The following is a 14,708-nucleotide window of genomic DNA, read 5'->3' as shown; positions in this document are numbered from 1 at the left end:
AAGTTTTTCTTTTAAGTCACATTTAAACTTTCCCCTTGTTCTAATTTTTTATTCACTAATCCAAGACTAGCAATAGTCTCATATCACTAGACTCATGCCACTTGTAGAAACAAAATTATTTTTTTTTAAATGAGGGGGAAATGGAACTTTTACGCCGATGAAGAGGGGAGGATGGCAAAAGGTGCAGAGTTGGTGGAACAACCTCAATGTGGGTGGGGAGTGACCTTTAAGGGGCAGCAAAATGGCAGGAGGGAAATCTGGGGGAATTTGTACACTTTTGAGTTACCTTGGCTTGGAAGCAAAACAAGGGAAAAATCAGCACAAAAGCACTCTCAGAAAACAGTAACCAGGAAGCGAACTGAGTGCTGAAGGGAGAAAAATTAATGTAGAATGACAAAGAAAACCTGATGGGCATGCATGGTGAAAGTGAGGGGAAACACCCATGCCTAATATGCCCAAGTGTCAACCAAGACCCATTTTGAGAAGTTCTTAGACAGAAATCTTAGGACCTTAGTCCACAGAAAAAATTGAAAAACAGAAGTACTGTACTACTTTTTAAAAGGATCAAACCAGGACTGATTTCCCACTCACTTTATGTCGCTGTCAAGCTCCTCTTTTCAGCGGGGCTTCCCTCCAATTTCACACAATCTGCCCCAGAACTTCAGCCAGCATCAGCTTTTTCACGCAGCAAAGAGAAACCTCTAAAAACCAGTTTCTCTTTGCCACGCAAAAAAGCCAACGCTGAAGCTCCAGGGCAGATAGTGTGAAATCAGAGGGAAGCCCCGCTGAGAAGAGGAGCTTGACAGTGGTGTAAGGCGAGTTATGTTGTTTATTAATTTCAGCTTTTCTTGAAATTCTTGTTTCTTGTACTTCTCTTGAAATTCCTCCACTGTTATGCCTCCAAATTCACCCATGGCAACATTACTCTAGATGGATTTTAGAAGCCTTTACAGAGTTTGCAGTGGACTAGAAAGATGCATGAGTAATATGTGTGTCAGTGGTGTAAACATAATTTTATTTCTGACTTAAGATGCTCTCTTGATAGATTTTTCTACTAATTCGGCAAACTGGATAGCCTCCTTGAGGACAATTAAACAAATGCACCTAGGTATCCCAAGCTACTATAAGGACGTTTATAGGGGGCAATATTCGTATGGCAACATTTTGAAGGATGTATGGAGTAGTGCTTTAGCACATGTTTGTTCTATTATTAATTGAGTGGATTTGTCAATGAATTTAGTAATTCACAATTAATGGGTGTTAGTAATTTCTTTCACTATAACCTTGGGGTTGTGTATTTGTATATCCTGGCATGGGGTCAGCTATAATGGCCCAGAACTTCAGGTGGGTTCCAGTGCTGCTTACCTGCTTGCCTATGTGCCTCTCCTGCTTAGCATCCATCTACCTTTAACTCTACTCGCAAGCACTCTGTGATCCATGCTCCCAGCCATGTTCACTGCCCAGCATCATCAGGACATGTATGTGGTGCAGGCACCTATGAGCACAGGTAGCATGAGGGCTTGCAAGTGTCAAGATGACTCTTGCCATTTGTACTGAAGTACTTTCACTTTCCTGTGTTCCTGCTTTGCAACTCTCTCTATGTAACAGTTATCATATTCCTTTCTGCATGGTCTCAAGAGTTACCAAGGTCACTCTTGCCAATTACATGCACACCTGCAAAAAGGCCTGAGAAAGACTTGAGGGGGAGGGACTCTCACTTCCCGCTTTCCTTTGAAAATGTAACAGTTTAAGTTGGGCCTATAAGAGAAGGGCACAAGCCCGCCAAAGCCAGTTTTCACAAAGTCTGTCCTGCCTTGGGCTGTCATGTATCAATAAATATCTATTCAGGAATGGACTGTTTGTGATGATTGAACTTCTGGGGTTTTGAGAGCAAGAAGGTAAGGGAATGACGCACAAACATTTGGGTCTGTGAGTGAGAAGGGAAGTATATGAGGGGGCTGGTAGTGGGCAAGGGAGGAGTACCTGGACCCTCTCTGCCTAGGGCCCCCCAAAGTCTAGAAATGAAATTGTGTGTGAAAAGTCACACCAGATATGGAGCCCTCCACACAGTGTTTGAAGCCCTCCAGGAATAAAAAACAAGGACACCTCAACATTATCTAAGAATTCCTCAGGCAGATAGGGTAACACAAACTAGAATGGATAGTACTCTAATGGTATGGATAGAATGAATAGGGTCTCTAGCTTGTCTTGTATATCCAACATCACATGCATATTCCTGAAAATGAAATTTTATCCATTTACTTCTATAGCATTTGGATACAAATCTGTTCTCTCACTTTATAGCAGATGGCCCTCACTAATGGGACCTTTGTAACCAATTCCGCCATACCAATCTTTGCAAAGCATACTTTCAACAATGCATAGTTTAACAATAGTTTCAGGCAAATGCTCCAGCTTAACCGTTTTTAATAAGAAAACAAATCTTGAAGATGGAAAGACAGCAGTGGGGTGGGAGGTATCTAGTGTTTTTCAGGGAATGCTACATGTATGATTATCTGTCCATTGGACCAAACCATCTTTGATACAAGTCAGATTAGAATCCAGTAGCATTTTACGGACCAAGAAGATTATTTGGTGTGACCTTTTGAGAGTAAAACTTGCTTAGTCGAATTTCTTCATTTCTGCAAAGCATATTTGATTCAGGGAAATTTGACTCTTGAATGCTCATACCCCAAAACCTTGTGGATCTCTAAGGTGCTAGAGGACTCAAGCCCAGCTGTTCTACTGGAAACCAACACAGTTACCCTCTGAAACTTTAATGCAAGTTTTCTCTTAAATGGGATATATCTTTTAGTTAATCACCCGGATTATATCCCTGTAAGGCATTGGGGAGGAGAGTTAGCTTACTCCAAAGCTGCCATTATCTCCAGGGAAACTGTTCTTTGTAATCCAGAAATCAGTTTGAATTCTGGGAGAGATCCAGAACCACCACCACCACCACCCTGGGAGGTTGGCAATTAGCTGCAATATTTAGTAGGGCCAAGGCTGGTGGCAGGCTTCCTAGAGCCCTAGGCTGGGAGGGTGGGGACAGCCCCCTCCCTCCTGGGTGATCTAAATAGTGCGGGAGGGCATCCAGGAGCAGCCACTGCCCTTCCTATGCTCAGGAAAAGTCCCACCAATCAGCTTATCAGTGGGGCCTTTAAATCCACTGGGAGGCCAGCGTCCGCTCCTGGGGACTCTCCCAATCATAAGAAGCACTGGCAGAAGCAGCCAGGCTGGCCTCCTCCTTCAATTAAAGAGCCCACTGACCACCAAAGGCTGCCCCCGCCCCCACTGGAGATTCAGATTACACAGAAAGAGCGGCAGGAGCAGCCACTGCCCTTCCTGTGCAATTTAAACAACCTGCTGACCAGGTGGTCGATGGGCTCTTTAAATGGAGGGGGAGGCCAGCCTAGCTGCTTCTGCCAGTGCTACCTATGATCAGGAACACACCCAGAAGCAGGTGCTGATCTCCTGGGTGATTTAAAGGCCTCGCTGAACAGCTGATCAGTGTGACCTTTCCCAAGTGCAGAAAGGGCAGTGGCTGCTCCTAGGCACCCTCCCACACAATTTAAATCACCCACAAGGGAAAGGGCAGCCCCCACCCTCACAGGGTTGCCCAATTCAGTGCCCCTCAGGGCCACACCCTAGGCAACTGCCTAAGGCCACCTAGCAGGCACACTGGCTCTGGGTATAGCATCTAAAAAACCAATTCAAATTAAGAACATAAGAGAAGCCATGTTGGATCAGGCCAACAGCCCATCCAGTCCAACACTCTGTGTCACAAAGTGGCAAAAAAAATTATATATACACACACACTGTGGCTAATAGCCACTGATGGACCTGTGCTCCATATTTTTATCTAAACCCCTCTTGAAGGTGGCTATACTTGTGGCTGGCACCACCTCCTGTGGCAGTGAATTCCACATGTTAATCACCCTTTGGGTGAAGAAGTACTTCCTTTTATCCGTTTTAACCTGTCTGCTCAGCAATTTCATCGAATGCCCACGAGTTCTTGTATTGTGAGAAAGGGAGAAAAGTACTTCTTTCTCTACTTTCTCCATTAACAAGAGATTGAGTTCTAGGGTGTTGGCAGATTAAAAACTAACAAGTCTTCCAGTCTGGATGGTATATACTTGAGGATTCTTAAAGAACTGAAATTTGTTGATCCCTGTTAAACTTCTGAACTGAAATACTGGAAAGTAGCAAATATTACAGTGATCTGTTAAAAAGGGATCCAGAAGGGCTCTAGGAAACTCAAGCTAGTAAGCCTAACATCTGTTCTTAGTAAATTAATAGGGGCTGTAATTAAAGACAGAATTATTGAGAACTTGGAGGAACAAAACATACTAAAGAAAAATCAGCATCAGGGCTTCTGTAAAAGGAACTCTTTCCTCAGCAAACTTTCAGAGTTATTTGAGAAAGTTAGCAAGCATATGGATCAGGGTGATCTGGTAGATATTATGAGCTTTTTCACACAGCCTATGTATTCCGGTATGGAAGCTGGTCAGTTACTGAACAGTAATGGGCTTTTGCTGGCATTTCAGACAAACCTGACTCAGTAACTGGCTGCTACCGAAATACTACTCAGTAACTGGCTGCTACCTTTTCACACAGTCCCGTGGCTGTCCCGGTAGTGAGGCATGCCTGAGTCGTTACTAACAAAGAGCAGCTTCTTCCAGTTTTCAACCCCTCCTTCCAGGTTGAAATCAGTATGGAGCGCTGTGTGAATTGTCCAGTATCTAATCTGGGAGCAGTTTTCACACCCTTTTTTGCCAGCCGGCATGCGATCTCCGGCTTTTTTTAAAAAAAGTTGCTGGGATTGCTATAGCGCAATAGTGCTATAGCGACATCTCACAACAGCACCACCATAGGGATACCTGGGCTCCATTGAGATGCCAGAGATCGCCGCTGCTGAAACTTGGTAACAGGTGGTCCACTGGATACACAGTTCAATCGGGAGATCAGGGCACCAGGCGTTGGTCTGTCACCTGTTGCTATCACTTGCATGCCAACATGGGAGTCAGGGGAATGTGATTGGTTTGTAGGTTTCTATGAGGCACATTTTTTGGGGGGGGCTGTTGCCACCTGGAGACGGGTTGCCTATAGGGCAGCAGGTTTCAGCGGGAGAACAGACCAACAGAGATTGGTGAGACAAATGTTGCTAACCTAGCCTGATGTGCACCCATCCATGCCCACAGGCTATTGGCTGGAAAGTGACTTATGCCAAGCTGCAGCAGGTATAAATGTCAGGGGGGGGGGGAGCCACAGATTTCTGTGGGTTGTAGTTGGTGAGCGGATTGTCTGGTTTATTAGGTTGGTGAGTGGTTTGTCAGGAATTGTGAGGAGGATGAGTGGGTCAAGAGGTGTAGTTTGGAGCAAGCAGGAGATTCTGGATCTCCTAGCAGTATGGGGAGATGATGAAATCCAAAAAGTCTCAATACTGTTGTGATGGAAACCATGACTATTACAACAATAGAACTAATAAAACAGTAGCCTTCCACACAAACCATCTGTCTCACCAATCACTGTTGGTCTGTTCTCCCGCTGAAACCTGCTGCCCTATGGGCAATGTGCTTCAGAGTCACCTACAAACCAATCTCATTCCCCTGACTCCTATGTGGGCATGGAAGTGATAGCAACAGGTGACAGACCAATGCCTGGTGCCCCGATCTCCCACTTGAACTGTGTATCCAATGCAGCACCTGTTACCAAGTTTCAGCAGCGGCAATCTCTGGCATCTCAATGGAGCCCAGGCATCCCTATGGTGGTGCTGTTGTGAGACGTTAAAAAAAAAAAAAAGCTGGAGATCACACAGGCGAAAACGGCTAGTGCTGGTGGAAGCGAGATAAAAGCAGAACAGTGTGAAATGGCTCGGTTCAATCACAGAACCCTATCAGGAAAAAAAACATGTGTCTGAAAACTCCCATCCCTGTCTCGGATTACTGCAAGGCGGCACAATACCGCTCCCTTCCGGTTTCCACTGGTAAGTGTGAAAAGACCCTATGTATTTGGACTTCCAAAACTCCAGATATAATGTAACTTCAAAAGTCAATTTGGATTCTGAGAAAATATCTCCTGCATGAATGTTGTCATCCTGGGATTAGAAAATGACTTTTTATGGGTTAAAAATGGTTAAAATGCTAAGAATGAGTAGCCATGGTGACAAAGGAGACCCTCCACATCCAGTGTGAGTAAACCTCTCAACAGGAGGCATCAGGGAAGGCCTTGACCTCTACAGCCTGTTTGTTTGCCCTCCAGACCAAATGGTTGGTTGCTGTGTGAAACAAGATGTTGGACTAGGTGAACCACTTTTTATGCTACATTCTTATACTATGTAATTGCAGGCCTTCTCTGCACATACATTCTGCTGCCACAATAAGTTTTGCTAATAGATAAACATTAGGAAAATTAATGGTTTTCTTTAAAAGGTATGATCCTCCATGGTATTATATTGTCTGCAAGATGCAGAAGCTTGATGCTAATGAATAGATATTATTATTTCCCTAATTTCTTTGTGATTTCTGCCCCACCCCACAATATATTGTAATAAACCCTTTCCTAATCTTGCTAACAGAATGTCTAGCCAGAGTAAATGGCTCCTTCGGCCATGGTCAGAATTCTTGCATTTCTAATGTGTTCTTGATAGTACATTTAACACAGAACAAAATTCTAGTCCAGTGGCACCTTTATGACCAGTAAGTTTTATTCAAGGTATAAGCTTTCGTGGGCATACATGAAATAGAATAATAATAATACATTTTATTTATATCCCGCCCTCCCCGCCGAAGCAGGCTCAGAGCAGCTCACATCATATAAATTCAATATACAATAAAACATCTGTACAATTCAATAAATAATACATTAAAACCATCGTTTAAAACCAACATTACTATTAAAAATTAACATTTTTGGTGCTACATCTCAGATCTTCAATGAATTTAGTGGCTGGATATGTCTACAGCGGGTCTAACTTAGGTCTATATTTAGGCCAAGGCCATCTTAAAAGTCTTGCAGGCCCTGCAGAATTGATCAAGACTCCGCAGGGCCCGCACTTCATCTGAAAGTTGATTCCACCAGTGTGGAGCTAAAATTGAAAAGGCCCATTCTCATGTGCTCTTCAATTTGGCCTCCTTCGTCCCAGGGATTGTCAACCAGTTCTTTCCCGCTGACCTCAGTACTCTCTGGGGCTCATATGGGGAGAGATGGTCCCTAAGGTACGCAGGCCATTGACCATATAGGGCTTTAAAGGCAATAACCAGCACTTTGTAACAAACCTGGTTTACAACTGGCAGCTGGTGCAGCTCGCACAGCCCCGGCTGTATGTGCTCCCACTTCAGGAGCCCTAGTAACAGCTGCACCAGCTGCACCAGCTGTAGCTTCTGGGTTCGGCACAAAGGCAGCCCCATGTAGAGGGCATTACACTATTCCAGTCTCAAGGTGACCGTTGCATGGATCACTGTTGCTAAGTCATGATGCTCCAGGAAGGGGGGCAACTACCTCGCCCGTCTCAGATGGAAAAATGTGGATTTGGCAGTGGCCGCTATCTGGGCCTCCATTAACAATGAAGGCTCCAGTAGAACCCCCAAGCTCTTGACCCTGTGTGCCGCTTTCAGTGACACACCGTCAAAGACTGGGAGGGGAATTTCTCTTCCAAGAGCACCACGACCCAAGCAAAGGACCTCTGTCTTCATTGGATTCAGCTTCAACCTACTCAGCCTGAGCCAACCTGCCATGGCTTGCAGTGCTAGGTCCAGATTTTTTGGGATGCAGTCAGGCTGACCGTCCATTAGTAGATAGATCTGGGTGTCATCTGCATATTGATGACACCCAAGCCCATACTTCCGGGCAATCTGGGCAGGGGGGCACATGTAGATGTTAAATAACATCGGAGAGAGAACTGCCCCTTGCGGCACACCACAATCTAGTGAGTGCCTCTGGGACAGTTCTCCCCCAATTGCCACCCTTTGTCCCCATCCATCAAGGAAGGAGGAAAGCCACTGTAAGGCCAACCCCCTGATCCCTGCGTCGGCAAGCCAGCGGGTCAGTAACTGATGGTCGACCGTGTCGAACGCAGCCGACAGATCTAACAACATCAGCACCTCCACGCCACCTCGATCCAGATGCCGCTGGAGGTCATCTACCAAAGCGACCAGCACTGTTTCCGTCCCATGACCCGGGCGGAAGCCGGACTGGTGAGGATCTAAGATGGAAGTGTCATCCAGAAAACCCTGCAACTGTGACGCTACTTCCCTCTCGATAATTTTACCCAAAAATAGTAAATTTGAGACCGGTCGATAATTTGCCAATTCGGCCGGATCTGCTGTATTCTTTTTCAAGAGAGGACAGACCATAGCCTCTTTAAGAGGTGTTGGAAAATGCCCCTCTGAGAGGGATCTATTTACAATGTCCCATATAGGACATCTAAGTTCCCTCTGGCAAGATTTAATCAGCCAAGAGGGCCATGGGTCCAGATCACAAGTTGTTGGGTGTAAAGTAGAGAGAAGTTACCAGTTGTTGTGTCAGTTTAACACAGTTACCCACATGACTCTACATTTAACAGAATCATATTTTTTCATTATAGTATTCTTATGTGTTTTGAGATTTCACTGTCTTATTATGGTCAAAATGCTTATTTTAATTTGTTCCGCTTTTTACATATAGATTTTTTGATTTATTTTAATAAAGTATAAGGATATGAATAATTTTGGTACAGGTAAAGAGTCACCTCAGTGCTTTAATCTTATAATTATGTAGACTTATTTCACATCTGGAATTTTACAGTACCATATTTGAAAGACATTCTCAGTCTAAAGAGAATAAAGGGATCTTATTCAGTATGAAACAAGACTGACATGCTAACATTTGGATAAATGAATTTTTTGTTAATTTTAGAAAGTGTATGTTCCAAAGCAATTTAGGGTTTCTGTGTTTGTTGATATTGCTTTTTTAATGTGACAACTGTGACATACATTTCCACAACAGATGGATTAATGTCATTTTAAAAAATTACTTCACCTAGACAGGTGTTTCCTGTATATGTTTGACATAAAATTAAACATAGCTCCAGATGTTCCGTTTGCAGAAAAGCCAGTTAATTTTATTAGAACATTTAATCACAGATCAACAGTCTAATAGAATTGCAGCCCATGTGAAGTGGATATTTAACAGAACTTCCTAATGAATAAGCAAAAAAAGGCTATATATGGAAAGCTGAAGTATTTCTTGTATGAATCTCATAATATTCATGCCACAGTTTGTGAATTCAGCTCAGAAGTTGAATGTGTGTTTACTTCAAAGAAATTTCACAGAGCATAGGAAGTTTCAACCATGGATATTAAAAGTTTTCAAATATTCCAGATGCTCATCCATGTGATCTAACATAGTCCACAGTAAGACCAAGGAGGAGAACATTAGGGATCACACTGCCTTCATTTGAGAAAGATGGCTCTGTTTTGGTGCTTAGTATCGTCCCACTAGTCTGGAGCTGTTGATGTTCACAGCTGATTGCTTCGCTTATATTACCTGCAGCTAGAGACAGCTGCAGAAAGTTCTGCTTTGCCGGACTTGAACGTCATTACATGCCTGGTTATTCTTCTTCCTCTAAGATTAGCTATAGATTTCCCATTAATTATTACATCAGGTTTATTCATCATTAATAAAATAGATTTGGGTTTGCTGTCATGCATTCCTTCAGCTTAATGAAAACAAATGAAGAAAATCTTGCCCTATCTTTGTTATACCTTTATCATACCCCCCATTCCATTCAGCCCTTGTGGTCATCCCAGGGCTGCAAGAGCAGGCATATTCATGATTTTCTCCTTTGAAATATTAGTATATCTGTGTGCACTAATAAAAACTTAAAGCCTTTCTATGATTGATGTTTTTTGTTGGCCTGTCACCCCATTGTATGGAAGTTTGTTTTAATGAGTTTCTTTAATGAATATTTTATATTGATACTTGGATGAATGGCATATGGTAAATGCAAGGTAAATTACAGCTCTTTAAATAAATATTTTTCATAAATTATTTATTTTGTGATGCCTGTATTGTTTAGATTTCATGTCAGATGAAGGCTGGAAACTATTTACTCTAACACTTACTTCAGAGCTGGAAAAAAGTAAAAGATTTTTAATTATTAACAAGCTTCCAATGTGCCCATGTAATTTATGAGAAATTACCATAAAATGTATGAAATTACAATTTTGGAAGAACAGATATTTTGCTGGATAGTACAACAGCAAACAATCTTTGGTGTTCTTGTTACAAGACTGGAAATTTATTTTAAAAAATAAAAAAAAATAAGGGAATTGTAATGGTTATTTAAAAGGGTGGGAGGACCACCTTTTGGAATTAAGCTTGTCTTATATGACATCAGACTGTTGGTCAAGCTTGCGCAGTATTATCTGCTCTCACTGGATCTTGGGCAGAGAAGAGTCTTTCTCAATACTTGCTACCTGAACCCTTTTAAGTAGAGATGACAGAGAATGAACCTGGAACTTGCAGCATGCAAAGCATGTGCTCTACCACTGATGCACTACTCCCTCAAATGGTTAACCCACAAATGGAGTACTTAAATGATACCATCCTTGTTTTCAGTGGGTCAAATTATTTGCACAAATAATCAGTACCTCCATTAACAATGATTAACAACTCTCTGATGAATATATGATCAGGGTCTATCAAAAATTATAAGTTGATCTAAGGTGATATGAAAGTACCATCTGTTGTATACATATAAATTGTCACTTGGTTGGCAGTCATGCATGTGTGAACTTACCCAAAGACATTCTGAAGGAGGAAAAAATGGGGATCACACTTATGTGCTACAGGCAATGTAACAAGATCCCCAAATCCTATTTAATTGTCACTGTGACTGTAAGGTTGTCCTACATGAATCAGGTATCTTTACCGGTCTTCCTTGGACACTGTTACACAGCAGGATACCAGAAAAAGCCTTCTACTGGCTGCCACCACTCTGGTAAGGGTCTGTCTGGGAGGGCCCAGAGCACCTACCCAACCCTTATGTCTTTCTTCTTAACAAAATCTTTTATCTGTGATCAAAGAGACATGAGGATCAAAGCAGTATAACAATAATAACAGGTTTATTATAAGTGCTTTAGAACAGCAAGTAGGTATTAAAAAAATTAGTGCAACAGTGAATAAAGAAAAAAGTAATGGTTGGTGCAAAGAAATAACCCTGATGCAACTAGCTAGACATTCCCTTCTTCTAACCTCAATAGAGTCACTCATCCTGCTTGGATAAGGATTCCATCTTGCTGCATTCTCTCCTGAAGCCTTTTCCAGAGAGAACACACCCTGGCTGTGGCTTGGCCTTTTATTGATTCCCTCCCAGGTCCCATCCCTCTGGGCTAGTTTTCCCTCCAAAAACTCTGCTACCCAATCAGGAGGACAGAAGGGATTCTGGAAAATGTAGGTCCACTAGCAACTCCTACACAGGTTTCCTGGGACCCTGTAAGCCTCACTAGGCCTAGAATTATGGCAGACACAAAGTGGAGTATTTCATATTGACCGATTTCTCACTCACCTTATGCCACTCTCACATTCCTCTTCTCAGCAGGGCTTCTTTCCGATTTCACACTATCTGCCCCAGAGCTGCAGCTAGCATCGGCATTTTCGTGTGGCAAACAGAAACTGGTTTTTAGAAGTATCTGTTTGCCGCACAAAAAAGCCAACGCTAGCTGCAGTCCCGGGGCAGATAGTGTGAAATCGGAAGGAAGCCCCACTGAGAAGAGGAATGGTGTAAGGTGAGTGGGAATTCAGTTATTCAGAAAACTGGTGGAGAAAAGGAAAAGACTTTTCAACATTTGTAGTATGAGGATCTGTGAGGAACCTTTACAAAAAAAAGGAGCATTTGAGAAAAATCTAGCTTATGTCAGACTGGTTATAGAAAATACCATCAAGTCACAACTGACTTATGGAGACTCTGTAGGGTTTTCAAGGCAAAAGACGTTCAGAGGTGGTTTGTCATTGCCTACCTCCATGTCACAAGCCTGGTATTCCTTGGAGGTCTCCCCTTCAAACATTTGCCAGGGTGGACCTTGCTTTGCTTCTAGGATCTGACATGATCAGTGGGGATGGGCACAAACTGAACCACAAAACAAAATTCATCACACATTTTGCTCTGTTTCTGGCTTTTGAACTGAAGTTCATGATGGGTCTACCTGGGGCTTTTTTTGTAGCAGGAACTCCTTTGCATATTAGGCCATATACCCCTGATGTAGCCAATCCTCCTGGAGCTTACAGTAGGCCCTGTACTAAGAGCGCTGTAAGCTCTTGGTAGATAGGCTACATTAGGGGTGTGTGGCCTAATATGCAAAGGAGTTCCTGCTACAAAAAAAAGCCCTGGGTCTACCATCACAAACTTCCATGAACTTTTAAAGCAGTTCATCATAGTTCATGAACAGAGCAAAAAGCAGGAATTTAAAGGGATTCTAAGTCCCTTTAAACCCCTACTTTTTGTTCCCTGCAAAAGTGGCAAAAACAGCTGAGTTTTTAACTTTAAAGGGACTGTACAAGAAAGCCCAAAAACAGCTGAGCTTGGGATTGCCCAAGAAAGCCTGAAACAGCTAGTGACAGACCTGCTCTCCACCATTCAGCTGGTTTTTTGGATTTTCTGAAAACCCTGTTTAAAGGGACCCCTCTCAATTGGGTTTGTGGGTTCATGAATCAGTTTGGTTTGTTAGTTTGATTTGGTTCATGGTTTGGCCATGAACCATTTTTTTTCAGTTCATGCCCATCCCTAGTGATTGATCTAGCCTGGGCTATCAGAAAGAAAACAAGAAACAGTAGAAGAGGCTCTCACAGAAAGAACAAGGGGATTTGTTGGTGTGTGTAACGTACTGAAACAAGAGACGTGGGTAGGGCAACATGCTTTAGTGGAGGCACGTTACAAGAGAGGGAACAAAGGGCCGGGCCCCACTTATATACAATATCCCGGAACAACCTCCCTGGCTGGCCAGCCCAATCCTGGCCAGTTAAACTTCCCGCCACAGCCTGTGATGGGCGGGGTGTTTCGCGCCCAATGCGGAGTCGCCTGGGGGCAGTCCAGTCGCCTCTGCGCATGGGCGCGTATAGCTTGGTTACATGCAATAGCGTTGTTACTGTATAATGTTATGGCGATACACTACACCCCTCCCCCCCTGGTCATTGTACATAGTCCCTGAGGTATGCGGGAGGCCAGCGCTCCCTGGTTGACCATCTCAAGGTGTCTTGTGGAGGAGGCGTGGCTTCTGCTGCTGGCGCGTCGGTGGGCGACGGTGCAACCGGGGGCTGCTGGGCTGGCTCTGCTGGTCTCTCGGGGTCTGCTGGCCCGGGCGCTTCTCACGTCAGTAGAATCGGTGTTGGGGCCGCATCCTCCGGCCGGCCCCTGGTTGGCTCTTCCCCGGGTCTTGCCTCTTCTGTGTCCGCAGGCTCTTCCTGGAGAGTGCGGCGGCGCAGTTGGTCTGTGCGCCGCCGTAAGACCTGGCCCCCTTCTGTCGATACATCGTAGTGGCGGGACCCTGTTACCCGCAGCACCCGGCCCGCTACCCATTCGGGTCCTCTGGCATAGTTCCGGGTGTAAACGGGGTCACCCGCAAAGAACCCCCTGGTTGCGTCCCTGACCTCGGGGTTCCCGTGAATGTCTGAAGCTCGGTCGGGGTGTAGCCTGTCTAGTCTGGTGATAAGTTTGCGCCCCATGAGGAGCTCTGCCGGACTTACCCCCGTGACCGGGTTGGGTGTTATCCTGTTGTCGAACAGGAAGGCGGCTAGTCTGTGATCCCAGTCGCCCTGTACAATCCGGCCCAGGGCTTCCTTGGTTGTTCGGACCATTCGCTCTGCCTGTCCGTTGGTGGCTGGGTGGAACGGGGCCGACCTTATGTGCCTAATCAGGTACCTCTGCAGGAATGCCTGAAATTCCCCCGAGGTGAAGGCCGCCCCGTTGTCAGTGACTATAGTGTCCGGAATGCCGTGGGTGCTAAGTGCCCGCCGCAGTGCCTGTATTGCGGCGGCTGATGAAGTGGACGCTACTGGAATGACCTCCAGCCATTTGGTGTAGGCGTCCACCATGATCAGAAAGATCTGTCCCTGGAAGGGCCCCGCGAAGTCTAGGTGTAGCCTGGACCAAGGTTTCCGGGTGGTTTCCCACCATGTGACTGGGGCGCTTGGTGGCTTGAGGCGTGACTCTTGACATATGCTGCACCTCCGCACCCAGTTCTCGATCTCCTCGTCCATCCCCGGCCAACAGACGTAGCTCCTGGCTAGAGCCTTCATCCTGACTATACCGGGGTGGGTCTCGTGGAGTGACTCTAGGACTCGCTTTTGAGCGGGGGGGGGAACCACCACCCTGCTTCCCCATAGGATGCACCCTTTGTGTGCTGCTAGCTCCTCTCTTCTCATTTTGTAGGGCTTAAATTCTTCCCCCATGTTCCCATCTGGCCACCCCCTCACCACCCAGTCGAGAACCCTTGCTAGTGTTTTGTCCTTCCCTGTAGCCCTGGCGACCTCCGCGGCGTGGAGGGGTTGCTCCGGGAGGGATTCGACCAGCATGACCAGGTGTGCGGGGGCTGGGTCAGGTTCGGTGACTGGGAGAGGCAATCGGCTGAGAGCGTCCGCGTGGCCCATGGCTTTGCCGGCTCGGTGGACCAGTGTGTATGTGTATGAGTTGAGGAATTGGTTCCACCTCAACACGCGCTGTGAAAGTATTT

General features: G+C 45.0%; 1 protein-coding gene across 1 annotated transcript; it reads right to left on the bottom strand.

Moving 5' to 3' along the window:
- Nucleotides 1–13,344: 13,344 nt before the first annotated feature.
- LOC132575518 (uncharacterized protein K02A2.6-like) lies at nt 13,345–14,370 on the bottom strand (the record flags this gene model as incomplete). The annotated part of the gene is made up of 1 exon (XM_060244333.1): nt 13,345–14,370. A coding segment is annotated over one exon (1,026 nt), but the record flags the coding sequence as incomplete, so codon positions are not given.
- Nucleotides 14,371–14,708: the final 338 nt, after the last annotated feature.

The sequence above is a fragment of the Heteronotia binoei genome, chromosome 7 (assembly GCF_032191835.1).
Source record: "Heteronotia binoei isolate CCM8104 ecotype False Entrance Well chromosome 7, APGP_CSIRO_Hbin_v1, whole genome shotgun sequence".
In the NCBI taxonomy this organism is placed as follows: Eukaryota; Metazoa; Chordata; class Lepidosauria; order Squamata; family Gekkonidae; genus Heteronotia; species Heteronotia binoei.
This window is presented reverse-complemented; position numbering and strand designations above follow the sequence as displayed.